The sequence below is a fragment of the Schistocerca piceifrons genome, chromosome 4 (assembly GCF_021461385.2).
Source record: "Schistocerca piceifrons isolate TAMUIC-IGC-003096 chromosome 4, iqSchPice1.1, whole genome shotgun sequence".
NCBI lineage: Eukaryota > Metazoa > Arthropoda > Insecta > Orthoptera > Acrididae > Schistocerca > Schistocerca piceifrons.
The window spans coordinates 239,342,369-239,361,776 of record NC_060141.1 but is presented as its reverse complement, the minus strand read 5'-3'; the positions used below and the strand labels follow the sequence as shown (position 1 = coordinate 239,361,776).

General features: G+C 38.3%; 2 protein-coding genes across 2 annotated transcripts in view; both read right to left on the bottom strand.

Moving 5' to 3' along the window:
- Window positions 1–8,094, bottom strand: part of LOC124794822 (solute carrier family 35 member C2) — an 87,628-nt gene extending 79,534 nt beyond the window's left edge. The window contains exons 1-2 of the mRNA XM_047258482.1: window positions 7,294–8,094; window positions 1,098–1,312 (exon numbers count right to left, since the gene is read on the bottom strand). Of these exons, the coding sequence (XP_047114438.1) occupies window positions 1,098–1,312; window positions 7,294–7,443 (365 nt within the window). The 5' untranslated portion in view covers window positions 7,444–8,094. The remainder of the gene's footprint in view (window positions 1–1,097; window positions 1,313–7,293) is intronic.
- A 155-nt stretch (window positions 8,095–8,249) lies between these two features.
- LOC124794823 (SOSS complex subunit B homolog) lies at window positions 8,250–9,532 on the bottom strand. The gene is made up of 2 exons (XM_047258483.1): window positions 9,426–9,532; window positions 8,250–9,231 (listed from the first exon to the last, which is right to left on the bottom strand). The coding sequence occupies exon 2, from the start codon at window positions 9,061–9,063 to the stop codon at window positions 8,446–8,448; it is 618 nt and encodes a 205-aa protein (XP_047114439.1). The 5' UTR covers window positions 9,064–9,231; window positions 9,426–9,532; the 3' UTR covers window positions 8,250–8,445.
- Window positions 9,533–19,408: the final 9,876 nt, after the last annotated feature.

Genomic DNA, 19,408 nt, shown 5'->3' with positions numbered 1-19,408 from the left:
TAGAGCTTGCACAGAGAGATTTAAGTTTTGTTTTCCCTGCGCACTGTTAGAGTGTGGAACAGAACAGAATAAAAAAGTCATTCAATGAACTCTCTGTCAGGCATTTTAGTGTGAATTGCACAGTCGTCATGCAGATATAGATGAAGAGCTACACAGAACTGCTACTGAATGGCCCAACACATTTTCCTTAATTACCCCTTCTGGATACTACCAAAATGGCTAAGAGAAACCAAGTTGATCTCTCCCCTACCACCACACACTTATATAATGCCTACCCAAAACTCCAGCCTTAAATATTGTGGGCATTACACTGAATTACTGAAACAACCTTTACTCTCTGCTGTGTAGCAAATAGTGTCCCATTATCAATGTTGTGTTGTGAGAAAGTCGATATTCCCCCTGTAAATATGTAATATATTAGACAGTACTCCAACATCTCATAAAAGTTTGTTTTTTTCTTTGTTGTGTATTATAAGAGCTTGGTGTATTTAGAGATACCTCTTAATTTCTATGGAAGTTGTAGATTGTTGATTCATAGTACACCAGAAGATGTTAACAAATTAGTTGAAGGAGTAAGACTAGAAAATGGGCTTTTAATCTAAAACCAACAACATGTAGAATAAAATAACATTTTGTGAAACACATACGAGAACATGTGTTTCTTGAGTAATTATTTACAACATCCCATCACGAATCCACAGCCAAGTTAAAATGATAAAATGTACTATTAAACATCTAAACAGTTAACAAACAAGGTACTCACCAACTGAATGAAGAATGAATTTTACGACAACTTAATAGCAGAGGTCAACATACGAAAAAGAAAAGATGAAAATGATTATGCCTGTTGGCACAACCTCAAATATAACAACCTCCTTTCGTCTAATTAATTTTTTAAAGTGTGTACTGGAGTAAATGTGTGTCTAAAAATACAGAAGTTTCGACATGTGCACCATATTTCCTACAAACAATTATCAACCTTTCCCACACATCTCAATATCAATAAAATGTGTTCGTGTACATACATGAAAGTTTTGTTCCACTGCATAAAGTAAAAATACGATACAGTAATAGTGCATGCTAAGAACTACACTTACAAAGACACAGTAATTAGGGACAGACCCCAGTTTGAAAATGCTATATCCAGTCCACTTGCAACTCCAGTAGGGCATAATTTTGTTATATATAAAGTCCAGTTAAGTGTAATCCTTGGCCGTGATGTGTAACACTGCCATAAATACCGTGAAATCCATGCCAAAAGGAATTTTATTACCAGATGGCTTACAACCACTGACAGGGGAAAGTTGAGCACCTGCAATAATTTTTATTTATTATAAGGTCAAAATTAATTTTTGCTGCAATCAAAACAACACAGATTATGGTATACTACATGGCAAAACATACAGTAAAAAACATTTTTTATACGTGGAAAGTAAAGCAATTGTCCTGTCCTTTTCCATAATTTAGTCTTTTACTGCCATGTGGCAGTTTGGTGCATTCTTCAAACAAAATGTTTCTCTGGTGCACCCATGAACAGTGATCGGCAAAAATATCAAAAGCCTGAATTTTACTTAAGGAATTGCCTGTATGCAAAAAAATCTGGCAGTAAGAATATTAAAATGCAAGCAACTACATACCAAACTCATTTAAAAAGCTATTACAAGACTAATTTCAAACTTTTCAACACACATATCACAGACATGCATGATGCACTTGTAACTGATTTTTATTATTTACAGAAAGGAAGTTACACAAGAGTATGTGGGTGTTTACACAACATATCAAAATAGCACATTATCTTCCTTTAAAATGTACAAAGAAATGCAGAGAAAGTACTCTCAACATAAAAATTTCTTGGAAAACTGAGTCACAGTTTGTGTCAGACAGGAATTGTTGAGGTAAAGGTCTCACAAGATTGCCTGTCATCTAATACAGTGTGCAAAGCTAGAGAAAAATCACAATGTTTGTACAAAATGCCACATAACTTTGGTGCTAAAATTCAGTTTTTGTGAAGTAGTTTGGTATGGCCTCTTCTGAGCAGCCTACAAATGGTGAAGAGGAATGCTACACTACTGAGCAGGTATGTACCTCTGCCATCAGTAAATGTTCCATGACATAATGAAAAACTACTTAGGATATTACAAAATTCTATTATTACTTTTCTTCTCACATTGCTATTGCACATCTAAACAAAAGTAAAATTCATGTCATATGATTTCTACAGATTGCAAATCTTGTTCAGTCTACAAATTTCACTTTGTGCCTGAGTTTACACAGGAAATCTGACCAGGGTGGGTGGGTGTGAATGAGCCATAGGTTTACAGGAAATAAATTGGATGAGGGAGATATAATCCCTGATACTACCTAATGTAATAACCAAAGCAAGTTGTGGCAATGTAATTCAAAGTAAATACCTAGTTCTATCCATTCCACATGCGACATATATCTAAAATATTTTATGTAGTAACTTGAAACAGCAAGTAAAATTGCTTGAAATTGCCAAATTACTTTCAACTGTTGGAACTTTTCTACCTTTTCCTTTCCTGCAAAGTTTCATTTGTTTTATTCCACATAAAAACTGTTTGAAAAACTTTTGAAGTGGATGAAAAAATGTATGTGCCTGGTGGTGGGGTTAGTCTTCCTTGAAGACATGTTTATTTAAAATCTACAAATAATATTTCACCTTAAGTTAAATACTGAAGAGACAGCCACAGATAAATATTACACTACAAGAAAATGTACAGCTCTGACTAAACTTTTATTTGCTTATCAGACTTTGATTCTATGTACATTAGAATACTTGGTTTAATCTGCAACAATCCACACTTTTACTCCATTTTGTGTTTAGCCCACTGACTAATTATGAAGTTTCTTGTATTTAAGATTATTTCTGAGAGCACTGTCAGATGAATATACCTTTGTCTAGACTTCTTGTATGAAAGCCAATTATTTAATAAACTTATTGGGTGCAATAGGTTTGCAGTTTACAGTGATACAAATTTTTAAAAATGTGGGAGTCATTTCTTTACCATCCAACCTTTCTTTCCTTCTTTTTTTTTCTTTTTCAGGAGAAAGAATTATGCTTTGTGCTCTATACTGGAGCATAAAGTGGCTAATGGATGAATCCTATGACAAGCACATCGACAGTTATGTCAGAAATGAATAACTCTTCATGTGCACTTCCTTCTGATAATTTGTTACCTGAAATAGTTCCATACCATGCATGAAATACTGTCACCCAAGAATGATAATTATAAACTTGTTTGTGTGTTATTAATGTTGAATGCTCCAAAATTGCATTAAACCTACGTTTTAATGGCTTTACAGCATAAAAATGTGGCACTACAGTTACATAACTGGTTGTGATAATTGGCATTAAGATGATGCCAGCAAAACAATGAAGCTGTCATTGTTGCCATTTCTATGTGATGCATTAGTCATGATAATGCGTTAGCCACCTGTTTAACGTGTGCATCTCAAGACAAAACAATCATACAGTTATAGATTATATGCCAACAGTTCAATACGCATTTGATGTTATTGTTTTCTAAAGGTATGCATGTCAGTATTTATTGTAGTACTACCACAGGTAGCATTTCCTTATCAGTGAGTGTTCTTGTAGTAATCAAAATGAGAATCATTAAAATATACTTTACACTGAACTGATTACATTCATTAATTGAAAATGTACCCTTAATTTATGTAGTGCTTCATGAAGAATGTCCGGGATTCTGGTGCAACAAGAAAGTAATTTGTTCGCAACTTTCATGTTTCTGAGGCAACAAACTCCGTAATCATACCACACTGTTAAATTAAACCACCAATTCTATGGACAGATGTTCAAATTACAGAACATTAAGCGATGGAAAAAAAGGTACAGCTGCTCAATTGCAGGGGACTTAAGTGACTGGGTGATAGCAACAATCTCAAAAATAGTTGCTCAGACTGCTGAAGTCCATATGGATGTAATCAATCAAATATGATACTTTTAGTGGTAAAGTAATCATTTTAAATCAGTTACTTTTCCAGCACACATGAAACAAGAAGAAGAAATGAGAAACTGTTGAATGATGATCAAAAGATAACAACTTTGGCCACCAGGCAATGACAGCCACAACCAAATGAAGCCTAACAAAGAGTTGTGTTGTGGGATCACGGGAAAGTCAGTAAACACAGTAAATAAACTCAGAAATTATCACAATAATACATATTTCCATCATGCTTCATTTGCCCTTCTTCCCTATTTTTGCTCTACTTTTATCTACCTGCTTTCCTTTCCAAAATAACAGTAAACAATCTTGTTTCATAGAACAGTCTTAGCTACCTGAATCGATAATATTCAGAACACTAATCTTCATTCATCTCTGGCTTGTGCACTGCCTTCAACGAGCCAGTTTTTCTGCAAGATTTGTCCTCCAAACTGTAGCCTTTGCCAGCACTCCCCTTTCTCCAGTTCCTGTTGGTCCCAGATGAAAGACCTGTTAAGACGTGATGTTTTTGGTTCACAGCTGTTTCACTCTGGATACCATCACCTCAACTGAGAGTACAATATAAACAAGTTTCACACTAACCATGAAAAGTAGAAATAATTGACTTTACAATGTGTGGACAACATTGAAGCATTCCTAAGTAGGACAGCTTCAAAGAAAACATGATGAACTTAGTTTTCCCAAAGAACACAGTGACTCATATTGATTACATTCTAGCTGTTGTGGAAGATTCTTACGAGTTGATTGAAGTTATCAAAATTTCATAAAATACAAAGAAAAAACACCTGCCTCCAGTAAAGCTTTTTCTTTCATTAGAAAGTGCAATGCTTTCAACCCCAAACACCCACAGAGCAAAATATGCCTTTATAGAAGGTAAATCATCCATGCATCAAGCCTGTACAAATGAGTATGAAGCAGTAACTTTTTGTATAAATTTTCATTTTCGTCAGAACTGTTTCACCACCTAACTAAATTATTTGTATAAGAGGACCACTGGGAACTGAAGCACAAGGAATGATGAAATTATTTGCCAATCATCTGAAAACAAGATGGATCTTCAGGGCCTGCAATGCTTAATGTCTTGTGACACAGCAGGTGTTTTTCCTTCAAATTTTTTGAGTGTAAATCAGTCACATTTCCAGCAATAGCCACAGTACATAAAATTTCATTTTTTTTTTTTTATAGTTAGTGTGTCCAAATATTCTGTTTGTTTCTGAAGAACTCATCTTCATAAAATCAGAATCTGTGAAAATGATGTTAGCCACAATATCTGCGTAAAAGGAAATTTGTCGAGAAAACTAATGAAAAAGATGCAGAATTGCAAGCCAATATCTACCTTCAGATGGTGAATTGTTTACTAATGCTGGCACGCACACACACACACACACACACACACACACACACACACACACACTTAAGTAAAAGTGATGACAATATCCTAGCTTTGCTTTGACTATAGGTGGGTCCTTCTCATCCTGGGGTATCGGTGACCATCTTCCCATTCTACCCCTCTCCTCTCCCCGAGAAAGAAGTTAACAGTTCCAAGAGCTAGGACGACGTCGTCACTTACGTGTCTCTATTGGTAGTATTAAACATTTTCAGCTCCTAAAGGTAAGTTATCACATCAAAGTCTTCTTGAATCTGTTAGGCAAGGCAACAGGCTCTGGTGCTTCTGATGGATTTAAGCATCTTAAAGATACAATAACAGACTTTTTTGGAACAAGAAGTTGCAACTATTCTGCCTGTAAAACTTACCACAGACCAACGACAGTATAACATCATGGAAGGTGCAAATACATGTGTCATTAAACTCATTAACAATCTGTCTTAGATTTCCTGCCGTACAGAATTGCTTTGATGGAGAGGGTAAGTGCATAGCTCACATAGTAAAAGGTTATAAACATGGCTGCTGACCTCTGGAGTAATTTTTCAGCCAATTCAAGTAATCCAAGCAAGAATTCATTAAAGAAGATCTAACATTATGCCTACTGATAACAAAGCAATCCTCCCACATGTCCCATGTGAGTACAAAACAAACACACACACACACACACACACACACACACACACACACACACACTCACACTCTTCCACCTTTCGGGTCTAGTGCAGCAGGGGATACAACCCGTCGGCTTTGGACAATAACGTCACAAGTCGCCAGAGAGCAGTTTACCATTTTCGCTTTTGCTGTTATGTTTCAGTTTCGTTTTTTTACTGATTGCTTAATAAAGTGGATCTGTTTATTCTATCTCGTGAGATTTTTTTTAAAAAAGCCAAAAAACACTTATCAGCCACTGAAGGGAGCTACAACACTAAGAAGAATCGCTTCTCGATTGGCCACTTGTGACGTCATTGTCCAAAGCCGACGGGTTGTATCCCCTGCTACACTAGTCCCCACCTTTCAAAACCTACTGATAACAAAGCAACACACACAGAGTTCCACCTTTCAAAAATTTAAAATTAGCAGACCCGCGAAAATGCACGATTACAAAAAAAATATGCCATGATAAACAACTGAAACATATCTTAAGCCTCCCACCTTTTCTCCAAAAGCCATTAATTTGTAACTCATTATCACCAAGCTTATAGCACCAATAAAAGAAAATCTTGTTATTCTAGTAACTAAAAGGCATCACTCCCACCTATGACTATTCATTTGTGTAAAAAGTCTTGTGTTACAACAGCACTAATTTCAGATCCAATAGCACATTTCAAGATAGTAGATCTTTTTTTACAGACATTTTCTTTAATATGGAGGACATGGAAAGAGGGCTGAAGCAAAACTAAAGATCCAGGTGCATTCATTTATGAATGAAGTGTAATTGACAAAGTTTTTATCTGAATCACAAGATGGCATAAAAATAGCTTTATTAATACTATAATCACAAGTCATTTCTTAATGTACAATGGTTCAGTTATTACAAAATAGTCAAACATTTGTACTAACAATACATAAGCGTATGAAAATTCCACAGAATTATTTTTCAATCACGCAGTTCTGAAAATGTTACTTCCACATTTTCTCCAAGATGGTGTGACAGTTTCACACATGGTCCCTTTTAACAAAAGCTATGAGGAAATATCACATTTTAACAAATAAATGTGTGTCATTATACTTGGTGTCATCTGGTAAATAATATTCGGCAAACATATGACATCGCTGGAGCAATCTGACACTTGTTTAAGTAAACGGAACTATTACTATAAATCTTATGAATAGCGATCGTTACTACCTGCTCAAATGATCCAACAAACTTTAAATGAGATAGTAACAAAACCTACAGGAAATGCTTAACATCTTTACCTGTAAAATAGATCGCTGATAAAACGTTAGCCCAATGGAAAATGCGAAATACACAGAAATAAGTAACAGTGTTTTACAGGCAACCCAGCAGCAACCAGCATTAAAAAACTTTGCACTATGTCCCTCGTACACGTTAAACATCATCTTCATTTCCTGGTTATTCTCTCATACAGCTTCAACAGCCTACTTGGGCATAACCAACTTTCGTAAACAGCCTAATTTTCATGCTCTTAAGACAGCGTGACAGATAGAAAGTGATTTAACGACGCTTTAAAAAACCTTCTCCTAAAATAAATCTTGCAATACAGAAATCACCTCGCTGCAAATAAAACATACGAACCAAGCATGTCTTTGCGGACAGGTCCGCCTATCTATCACCTTGCTTTCTGCAAGCATTATCGCGTACGTCACAACACACTGACAGCCATACTGTTAACCGGAAGTAGTACAAACAAATTAATGACTTCTTTTACACGAGTATCGACCAACTGAGCCTCTGAAAATGTTTAAAAAATATAAAGTAAATATTTTTCTAGTAACTGTTTCACATCTGTATCCTCTTTCTTATTTAAGAATTCTCATCATCGGTACAGCACTATGGCGGTCGTATGTGGAGCGTGGGACGTGTTGCGCACGGTACAACGTCGATTAAAAGCACAATGCTCTATAATAGAAACCTTTCACTGCTAGTAAAATATTTCGCGTATCTCAAGTTTTAAGTATTAATAATCGTGAAAGTTTTTGATGGCAAACAAGTGGTTCTTCATCCTGCTATCAACATGGCGGAAAACTGCGTAAATTGCAATGTGCCTTTCAAGCTATTCGTCAGGAACATGATACGTATGTGACACACACAACATAAAGAGCTACATTTAATTACGAGTTTACATGTTGAAGGTGACGTAGGTAAATAAAAGGACAGGGGAAACAAAATGAAATGGTTGTGAACGTAAAAGTTTCGTTTAGCTAAATATATTGAATTTTTTTCGATTAATGTACAATTAATTTGCGAAATTATTACTACAGTAGTAGATGCATTTATCATCTACCTGTACACTGAAGGCAATTTACAATTCATGTTAATGATTTCACAGTTACAAATGGTTTGTCAGTCTATTGTCAGGCAAAGGTCCAGGAATTCTGTGGTCTGTATTATCTTCTTTCCCCTCGAGAACCGTTTCTGTGGCTCCCCTTCCCTCTCTGATTGCCCTTGCCCTGAGATTTGTTATTGCTAGTCTGCTCGTTTGAAAACCTTGAACTGGATGAGGTGCTTTTAGCAGGGGCCACTGAGTTCATCTGAGGTGTAGGTTGTGCCTGAGCAGATGCAGAATGCCTGTTTATTAACCCGCCATTACTGCTGTTTGCACTATTCGAGTTGTTCATGTTGTTATTCTGAGATGCAGAATTTTGATTTACCAGCTGTGAGGTCAATGCTGGATTTGGTTCGCTCATATTTAGCTGTTCATTAAACACCATACAAAACTCACCTATTTTCTGCACCTCCCCATTCTTTCCTGAGTACAGGGTTAAACAATTACGCCACACCGAGGCATAACCTTTTATCAGTCGAATAATGTCTCCAGCAGCGATCAGCTGTCCAGGCTCATCCCACACGGATACGTTAACACAGGCAGTGGCATCCGCAACTTTGAATGTTCGCACTTCACGATTCTCCTTTGTGACGGTAGTATGACCAACTTCGAGGACAATAAACACAACGTTTAAATTTTTCATACCTGGCCTTATGTCTTTAATCTGTATAAATTCCATTGTCACTAGTTCAGCATAACACTTGTTCCCTATGAAACTCAAACACGCTAATCCGTACACCAGTCACCACACGTAGCAGTTTTGTTCCACAGGTTTTTCTCCGATTTGCAACACGTTTACAACGAGAAGCACATGGCTGTTACTGGAAATCTCCTCTGGGGGCACGGGCTGAAACAAGTACAGAAAGTATTCAGTTTTATCGAAGCCACAAAAGGGGGAAAATTTAGACTTGTGTACACTGTTTATCACATTTTAAAATCAATCCGCGTAAAAACGTGTTTTTACTGTAGATTAGTTTTTTTAATATCAGTAAGAACTTCTAAAAATGCACTACGACACTGTGATAGAGCGATCGTAATCACCTAAATGTCCGATGTCACTTCATTTTCAAGTCTTATCTTAGAGCCACAAGTTTCGCGTCTTCCCTGCCTTTTCACATGCCGCGCTATCCGAACTCCACGACGGTCAGCAACGAACTGGCGCATGATTGGCTGCTCCGTGCAATACAGCAGTAAGTTCGGAAAAGGTCGGCAGCGTTCGTGTGTTGTCCTCGTGCGGAACGTCGCAAGCGCACGCACTGCTGCACGCTCATTAGTCGCCGGGCAGTTGAGTACTTCGTAGTGTGGGAATTTCCACTTAAATAACGGAACTGAATTAAACTAAAAATTTTAAGCTCGGCACTACATGTTTCATTGCAATCAAAAACAGAATTTAACGACTGTGTGAGCATATTGCTTACGTCTTGTTAAAAAACTACTTACAGTAACTTGAAAAAGCAAATGCTTTTCTTTGTTACGTGTACGTATTTGACGATTAAAACTGACTCGTTCGCTCTATTCTCAACCACACGTAGAGTGATTTGCTTGGAGGGTAGTTAAGTCCCATAGTGCTCAGAGCCATTTGAACCCACCACCGAGACCGTTTTTGCGATGCATTGAAATAATTTTTTAATCTCGTTATTGCTGTATTTCCATTACCGCAATACTTTAGACTTCCTGTGTATCTTGTAAGCTCAGTGAAACACAGGAAATGTTAAACATTTTGAGCTAAAGTACCGCATTAATCTCCGCTTCTGCGTGAAGAATGCTGAACTTTCAAGGCGCCGTGTTGTATCTGACCAATCAGCTTACGAAGCCACATACAGAGAGAGAGACGATGAGGGAACACTGATGTTATTGGATCAAACAGATACATGATGAAAGTATAAGACTTTTTTAAATTCATAAAATTCTAGAACTAGAGAAAAGGACCACAGCGATGTCTGATTAAGCAAAAGGACTATCGGTCAAGTGTACCAATATTTTCTCCAAAATAGAAAGGCTCTGATACAGCGTGGCGCACGGAAAAGCGGCCCCGAGTATTAGACTGCTAATTGTCGCCCGCCAATTATCATCAATTCAATAAATTTCAGACCTTTGCTTTAGTTTATTTGTTATTTCTTCATTATCTAATTATTACATGTTTATGTATTTGTTATTGTATCTGCTCATGGTGGGCGACAATTCGTTGGTAATTGACGAGCAGTATGCACCCGGGGCCGGTTTTTCGTGCGCCTCCCGTTATTACCGAACCCTCATACAACACTGTCAGTTAAAAGACATATACCACCATTAAGACATCTTTCCAGGCCGTCCAATAGCTGCAGCCGTTCATGCCTCAGTGCATCTTATAGCACCAAATGCTAATAAGATAACAAGAAATTCTTTTTTTTTTTTAATTTAATTTCAAAGTCACATTCAGTATTAAAGATAACTGGGACAATGGTTAGAGCAGCTTAACATTTCGGTTAAAACTATTTTCATTTGATGTACCCTGTAAAGGGGTGAGTACATTGATAGACTAGCACAACGCCCAACTACACAACACATTAATCCGAATGAGCAAGTAAACATTATAGATGCTGTAAACCTGCTTTTACAGCAGAACTGCTCTATTTTTCAAAACATATGCAACCTGTCAAACAGATGGTCTAACAATGGATTCCTACTGTCTTCACTGTTGTCAGAAATCTATATGGAGAGATCTGGAACAGAATTCTTTAAATTTGAGCCTTTGGCAAATTATGTAGTGTTGTACTAGGTATGTGGACTATGTGATTTGTATCACGCCAGCTCCACAATCTCTATATATAAAAGACAATGTCCCGACTGACTGACTCGTTCACTGACATTGCCGCCCAGCCCAAACCACTAAGGACAGACACGAGCAATTTGCAGTAGGTGTTGATCCTATAGTGTACGCGTCGTTTAAGAAGGGATTTTTCGAAATTCCACCCGTAAGGGAATGTAATAGGGGATGAAAGGATTTTTAAAAATACGTCGCTATTACAGCAATTTTGAATCTAGATCTACGAAAATTGGTACAGTAAAACTTGCTCAGAACGGAATCGCCTGGGACTAAAATAATTTTCCAGATTGTATAAGTTTCCGGATTACACAAAACCTACTGGGCTAAGTAAAGTTTGCCAGGAATCACGCACAAAAGTACGGTAAAATTTTTTAAATGTACCTTCACTTCAGTACAGTAGATGTTCATTTACTGCATATTGAACAATGGAACACTGGACTACTACACAAATTGATGACTAACACGACATTTCTATATTTTTCTTCGAGCTTAAAATTCGTTTATTATTGTATGTACATGCATACTATTCCCATGTTCATATTCTTTACATTTCACTTTTTTTTTGCCTCATGTCAAGGAAGGAAATGGTTCCAACAAGTTTGGAGAATTTATGTGTGCTGCAAATTGCACAACATCGTTTATGCATGCAATGGCTTCTACAGGCGTATTAATTTTTCTAGTGACATCATTTTGATCCTCTTCTTCTTCCTTTGTTTCTTATTCGTCATCCTCTGTGATACAGATTTCTATTAAATCTGTTGCTGAAGTGAAAGTGGAGTGAACTGATTGAAAGTCATCACTTCGAATGTACTCATCTGCACTATATGAAATATTTCGAATTTTCGTTAATTCAGCAACTGCTGCTGCATTTTCTTGAACTTCGACGGCCACAGAAGCGTCTTCTTCTTGGCCCCCAAACCCCGCTTTGTTGAAGCACTTGGTGACAGTTTCGGGTTTTATTTCCTTTACTGCCAAGCCAATCCAATTTACTGCATCTGCGACAGAAACTGACCGTGTAAGAGCAAACGCACCTTCGGCTTCTTCAACACTAAGAGTAAGAGACTGCATCAGTAATCGCCTATAATGACACTTGAATGTGTAAATAACCCCCTAGTCCACGGGTTGTGTGAGGCTGGTTGAACCTGGATAGAACCAAGCCAATTTCACGTTTGATAACGTTACTTTCGGATATCAGGTTGCATTGTCTAGGAAAAGGAGAACTGGGCGATTTCCTTTTTTCATTTTGGCATTGAAAGCGCCCAGCCTTTCTTCCATAAGACTACTCACCATCCGCCCCTTTTTATTGCTTCGCCATGTGACTGGAAGCTTATGACGTCTATGGTTTAAAACAACGCGGGTTTGCCGCCCTTACAATCACCAGTGGCTTCTCCATTTCGCCTAACATGTTTCCACACAGCACTACAGTGAGTCTTTCCTTGGACATTTTTCCACCGGTGCACTTTTCACCTCGAATTGCTAGCGATTTTGAAGGCAGCGCGCGATAAAATAGTCCACTTTCATCGTCACTGAACACGTCTTTCGGGTCATAATTCACAATTAAGTTGGACAGTACTGTCTTCCATTCTGTTGCAACACTTTCCTGTACATCTTTAGCTTCCCCACACACTTTATCCCACACAATGTTGTGTCTAGCTTTGAAACTGTTGAGCCATCCTGTAAATGCCTTGAACTCCGTAATTCCACGCTCTTTAGCGACTTTCTGAGCCTCACTCTGCAAACATGGGTCAAGATAAAGGTAAGTTGTTTGTCCGCCCACATACAAACCATTCCCACACAATTTCGTTAATTTCTTCATTTCCGGGCTTCTTCGCCTTTCTTTTGATCTGCCAGTTCCTTTCATACACTCGTTCCAAATCTTATCCTTATTTTTTAACCCTCCGTTGTTCGCGCGGATGACACTCGTCATCCACATGACTTTCCCGTGCAATTATCAACGACAGGGCTGGATTGAGTTCGTGCCATTTTCGGTGCCTTTCTGTTAACTCTCCGGCTGTTAGCTCCAATCATTGTTGGCTTTCAGCTACGAAAGATACATTGTTTATGAAATATTATTATAGTCTGGAGGACACTTGTCATCTGCGCGAGCTCTGCTGCCACAATCTGAAGCAAATTAAGTCTGTATTACTTTATTGCTTTCCTAGATTCAATCGATCTTTCATATGCGTAAATTTAGACGCATTGAAACTGATTGGAGTTACCTTCCATGTTACCTAGTATTCTCTTTATTTTTAAATCGTGGAAGAAATGTCAAATGCAAAAAACCTCGGACAGAGTTTAGTTGTTGTTGTTGTGATCTTCAGTCCTGAGACTGGTTTGATGCAGCTCTCCATGCGACTCTATCCTGTGCAAGCTTTTTCATCTCCCAGTACGTACTGCAACCTACATCCTTCTGAATCTGCTTAGTGTAGTCATCTCTTGGTCTCCCTCTACGATTTTTACCCTCCACGCTGCCCTCCAATGATAAATTTGTGATCCCTTGATGCCTCAAAACATCTCCTGCCAACCGATCCCTTCTTCTAGCCAAGTTGTGCCACAAACTTCTCTTCTCCCCAATCCTATTCAATACCTCCTCATTAGTTACGTGATCTACCCACCTTATCTTCAGCATTCTTCTGTAGCACCACATTTCGAAAGCTTCTATCCTCTTCTTGTCCAAACTGGTTATCGTCCATGTTTCACTTCCATACATGGCTACACTCCATACAAATACTTTCAGAAACGACTTCCTGACACTTAAATCTATACTCGATGTTAACAAATTTCTCTTCTTCAGAAACGATTTCCTTGCCATTGCCTGTCTACATTTTATATCCTCTCTACTTCGACCATGATCAGTTATTTTACTCCCTAAATAGCAAAACTCCTCTACTACTTTAAGTGTCTCATTTCCTAATCTAATCGCCTCAGCATCACCCGATTTAATTTGACTACATTCCATTATCCTCGTTTTGCTTTTGTTGATGTTCATCTTATATCCTCCTTTCAAGACACTGTCCATTCCGTTCAACTGCTCTTCCAAGTCCTTTGCTGTCTCTGACAGAATTACAATGTCATCGGCGAATCTTAAAGTTTTTATTTCTTCTCCATGGATTTTAATGCCTACTCCGAATTTTTCTGTTGTTTCCTTTACTGCTTGCTCAATATACAGATTGAATAACATCGGGGAGAGGCTACAACCCTGTCTCACTCCTTTCCCAACCACTGCTTCCCTTTCATGCCCCTCGACTCTTATAACTGCCATCTGGTTTCTGTACAAATTGTAAATAGCCTTTCGCTCCCTGTATTTTACCCCTGCCTCCTTCAGAATTTGAAAGAGAGTATTCCAGTCAACATTGTCAAAAGCTTTCTCTAAGTCTACAAATGCTAGAAACGTAGGTTTGCCTTTTCTTAATCTTTCTTCTAAGATAAGTCGTAAGGTTAGTATTGCCTCACGTATTCCAACATCTTCCCCGAGGTCCGCTTCTATCAGTTTTTCCATTCGTCTGTAAAGAATTCGCGTTAGTATTTTGCAGCTGTGACTTATTAAACTGAAAGTTCGGTAATTTTCACATCTGTCAACACCTGCTTTCTTTGGGATTGGAATTATTATATTCTTCTTGAAGTCTGTGGGTATTTCGCCTGTCTCATACCTCTTGCTCACCAGATGGTAGAGTTTTGTCATGACTGGCTCTCCCAAGGCCATCAGTAGTTCTAATGGAATGTTGTCTACTCCCGGGGCCTTGTTTCGACTCAGGTCTTTCAGTGCTCTGTCAAACTCTTCACGCAGTATCTTATCCCCCATTTCATCTTCATCTACTTCCTCTTCCATTTCCATAATATTGTTCTCAAGTACATCGCCCTTGTATAAACCCTCTATATACTCCTTCCACCTTTCTGCCTTCCCTTCTTTGCTTAGAACTGGGTTGCCATCTGAGCTCTTGATATTCATACAAGTGGTTCTCTTCTCTCCAAAGGTCTCTTTAATTTTCCTGTAGGCAGTATCTATCTTACCCCTAGTGAGACAAGCCTCTACATCCTTACATTTGTCCTCTAGCCATCCCTGCTTAGCCATTTTGCACTTCCTGTCGATCTCATTTTTGAGACGTTTGTATTCCTTTTTGCCTGCTTCATTTACTGCATTTTTATATTTTCTCCTTTCATCAATTAAATTCAATATTTCTTCTGTTACCCAAGGATTTCTATGAGCCCTCGTCTTTTTACCTACTTGATCCTCTGCTGCCTTCACTACTTCATCCCTCAGAGCTACCCATTCTTCTTCTACTGTATTTCTTTCCCCCATTCCTGTCAATTGTTCCCTTATGCTCTCCCTGAAACTCTCTACAACCTCTGGTTCTTTAAGTTTATCCAGGTCCCATCTCCTTAAATTCCCACCTTTATGCAGTTTATTCAGTTTCAATCTGCAGTTCATAACCAATAGATTGTGGTCAGAATCCACACCTGCCCCTGGAAATGTCTTACAATTTAAAACCTGGTTCCTAAATCTCTGTCTTACCATTATATAATCTATCTGATACCTTTTAGTATCTCCAGGATTCTTCCAGGTATACAACCTTCTTTTATGATTCTTGAACCAAGTGTTAGCTATGATTAAGTTATGCTCTGTGCAAAATTCTACAAGGCGGCTTCCTCTTTCATTTCTTCCCCCCAATCCATATTCACCTACTATGTTTCCTTCTCTCCCTTTTCCTACTGACGAATTCCAGTTACCCATGACTATTAAATTTTCGTCTCCCTTCACTACCTGAATAATTTCTTTTATCTCGTCATACATTTCATCAATTTCTTCATCATCTGCAGAGATAGTTGGCATATAAACTTGTACTACTGTAGTAGGCATGGGCTTTGTGTCTATCTTGGCCACAATAATTCGTTCACTATGCTGTTTGTAGTAGCTAACCCGCACTCCTATTTTTTTATTCATTATTAAACCTACTCCTGCATTACCCCTATTTGATTTTGTATTTATAACCCTGTAATCACCTGACCAAAAGTCTTGTTCCTCCTGCCACCGAACTTCACTAATTCCCACTATACCTAACTTTAACCTATCCATTTCCCTTTTTAAGTTTTCTAACCTACCTGCCCGATTAAGGGATCTGACATTCCACGCTCCGATCCGTAGAATGCCAGTTTTCTTTCTCCTGATAACGATGTCCTCTTGAGTAGTCCCCGCCCGGAGATCCGAATGGGGGACTATTTTACCTCCGGAATATTTTACCCAAGAGGACGCCATCATCATTTAATCATACAGTAAAGCTGCATGTCCTCGGGAAAAATTACGGCTGTAGTTTCCCCTTGCTTTCAGCCGTTCGCAGTACCAGCACAGCAAGGCCGTTTTGGTTAATGTTACAAGGCCAGATCAGTCAATCATCCAGACTGTTGCCCCTGCAACTACTGAAAAGGCTGCTGCCCCTCTTCAGGAACCACATGTTTGTCTGGCCTCTCAACAGATACCCCTCAGTAGAGACCCTAATGTATGGTTGGAATGGTTCAATGAGCTGAGTGATGAAGATGCTCACAGTAATAGTGCTGACTCAGAGACTGAGGATTCTGTTCATGAAAACGGTCATGATTCAGGAACAGAACAAGAAGTGTCAGAAAATGAGAATATGAATCACAGGAAGAAGTAACTCAAGAGGATGCTGTTTTTAGGGAAAGATGGAATAACTAAACGGAGGAAAAATGAATATCCTACCAGTGTTAAAAGGAGACCTAGTAATTTTGTTACGCGTTTTCCTCGGCCAAAAAGTCAAGCTCGTATAAAAACACAGAAATAGAAATTCTGAATTTGTTCTTCGATGAAAACATAATAAGCATTATCGCAACATGCCCTAATATATACATCAATTAAGTTCGTGGTAACTTCTCTAGGGAAACGGACGCTAAAGGAACAGATGCGATAGAGATTAGAGCTTTCATTGCTTTGTTATATTTATGTGGATCTTTCAGATGTTCTAGGAAGAGTATATCGAAATTGTGGGAGAACTCAAAGGGAAACGGACTTGAATCGTGTTATTTATGCATAAGTGGAAACCGATTAAGGTTTCTGTTGAGATGTCTGAGGTTTGATAATATCCGTGGTAGAGGTGTTGGCAGAGAGATTGGCAAGTTGGCTGCTATCAGAGTGGTACTTGAACTATTCACGAACAATGGCCAAAAATATTTTTCATCTAGTTAATATCTTACTGTTGACGAACAGCTTTTGGCATTTAGAGGAAACGGCCCGTTCAGGAAATATATTCCTAGCAAACCAGCAAAGTATGGGTTAAAAGTGTTTGCTTTAGTTGGTGTAAAAACAGCTTACACTTTGAATTTAGAACAGCAACAAGAGGGGCCATGTAATGCCAGTAATTCTGCTGAAGATATTGTTCTTCGAATGGTCAAACTGTTTCAAACGTTAGAATATATTATACTATGTACAAATATTAAATGTATTATATTTAGATTTAATAAAAAATCATAATACCAGTCATAAAGACCGTTCAAAGTATACAAATAGAGACTGATGACCATAGATGTTGAGTCCCATAGTGCTCAGAGCCATTTGAACCATATACAAATAGACCGCTTGCTTTGTGGATGACACCAGTCATGCGCGCGAGTGACGGTGTCACGAATTTTCGCGCGACTAACGGGGGGTTAAAGTCTTATAAATTTGTGTTTTACCGCATTTGAGACGCAACATAATTTTGCTCACAGAGAGTTTGTATTTCACACTCGTCTTGATTACTTTAATCTTTTCGTTAAGAATTGACGACACATACCGTTTGTTCGACATCATGTTACTGTCTCTCTTAAAGTGCTACTAGTCAACTGAAACTGGCAGAAAATAATGACCTTGCCGGGCAAAACCGTTGTTTAACAGAACAATACCCACCTCTTTCACTGCGCACATTGCAGCAGACTGTTGGTAGATGCGCAACAATGTTCCTATATGCGCCGCCGTGCGTCAACAGTGAGGAGAAAGACAAAGCCAACAAGCAGAGTGCCGACGAACGAACTGTTTCCTTTGTTGTACTGTGCCGACACTGAGCGTAACTTATTCGTTGTTGCGCAGAGCACAGTCCACACCACCAGCGCCGCGCTGGACCTCTTTTCTTGGTTTTGCGCCGCGTAACAGATGTGTTAAAAGTAACGTCCTTGTAGAGGCGTGAATAACTAATGAACTGTAACACAGCAGTACTGTACAAGCTCTTTTCCGCATTATACAGTGAATTATTAAGTATGGTCGGCCTTGCTGGCCGAGCGGTTCTAGGCGCTACAGCCTGGTAATAGTGCTGACTCAGAGACTGAGGATTCTGTTCATGAAAACGGTCATGATTCAGGAACAGAACAAGAAGTGTCAGAAAATGACAGGCGCTACAACCTGGAACCGCGCGACCGCTACGGTCGCAGGTTCGAGTCCTGCCTCGGGCATGGATGTGTGTGATGTCCTTAGGTTAGTTAGGTTTATGTAGTTCTAGGAGACATGACCTCAGAAGTTAAGTCCCATAGTGCTCAGAGCCATTTTTATTAAGTATGTTCTAAGATTTGCTTTCAGTTTCCGCGTTAGGCAAAAAAATCAGCGTATAAAAGTGCAATGAATGCGTCGGAACTGAAATACTTGTATGGTTTGGGCAGATTTCCTAGTTGTACACGTACAGATCTGAGCAAATTTTACTGTAGTTTCTCGGACAGAAGTAAAGACATACATGTTTCAGCATTTCTGGAAATTTAACCCCTATGGGGGTGAAATAGTGAGTCAAATTTTTTTTAAAAAAATAAATCATTATTAAAGAACTAATGAAGAATTTTAAGCTACATCTATGAAAATTGGCACTTGACATCTTGGTTTCAAATTAGAAAATGCGTGTTTCCATGCTTTTGGAAATTCATCCCGCAAGGGAGTAAAATAGGGGATGAAATGTTTTGTGAACATATTTCATTATGCAAGCATTTTTGAAGCTAAACCTATGAAAATTTTATACTTGGTTCCTTTGTTAGAAATTTAAAAAAAGGTATTTCTCTGTTTTTGTAAATTCAACCTCTTAACGGAATGAAATAGAGGGTGAAATGTTTCACAAAAATAATTTATTTTGAAAGCATTTTTAAAGTTAGATCTTTGAAAATTGGTATTTGGCTCTCGGTTAGAAATGAAAATATACGTGTTTCACTGTTTTTAGAAATTCAACCGCTGAGGATGTGAAATACGCCCAGA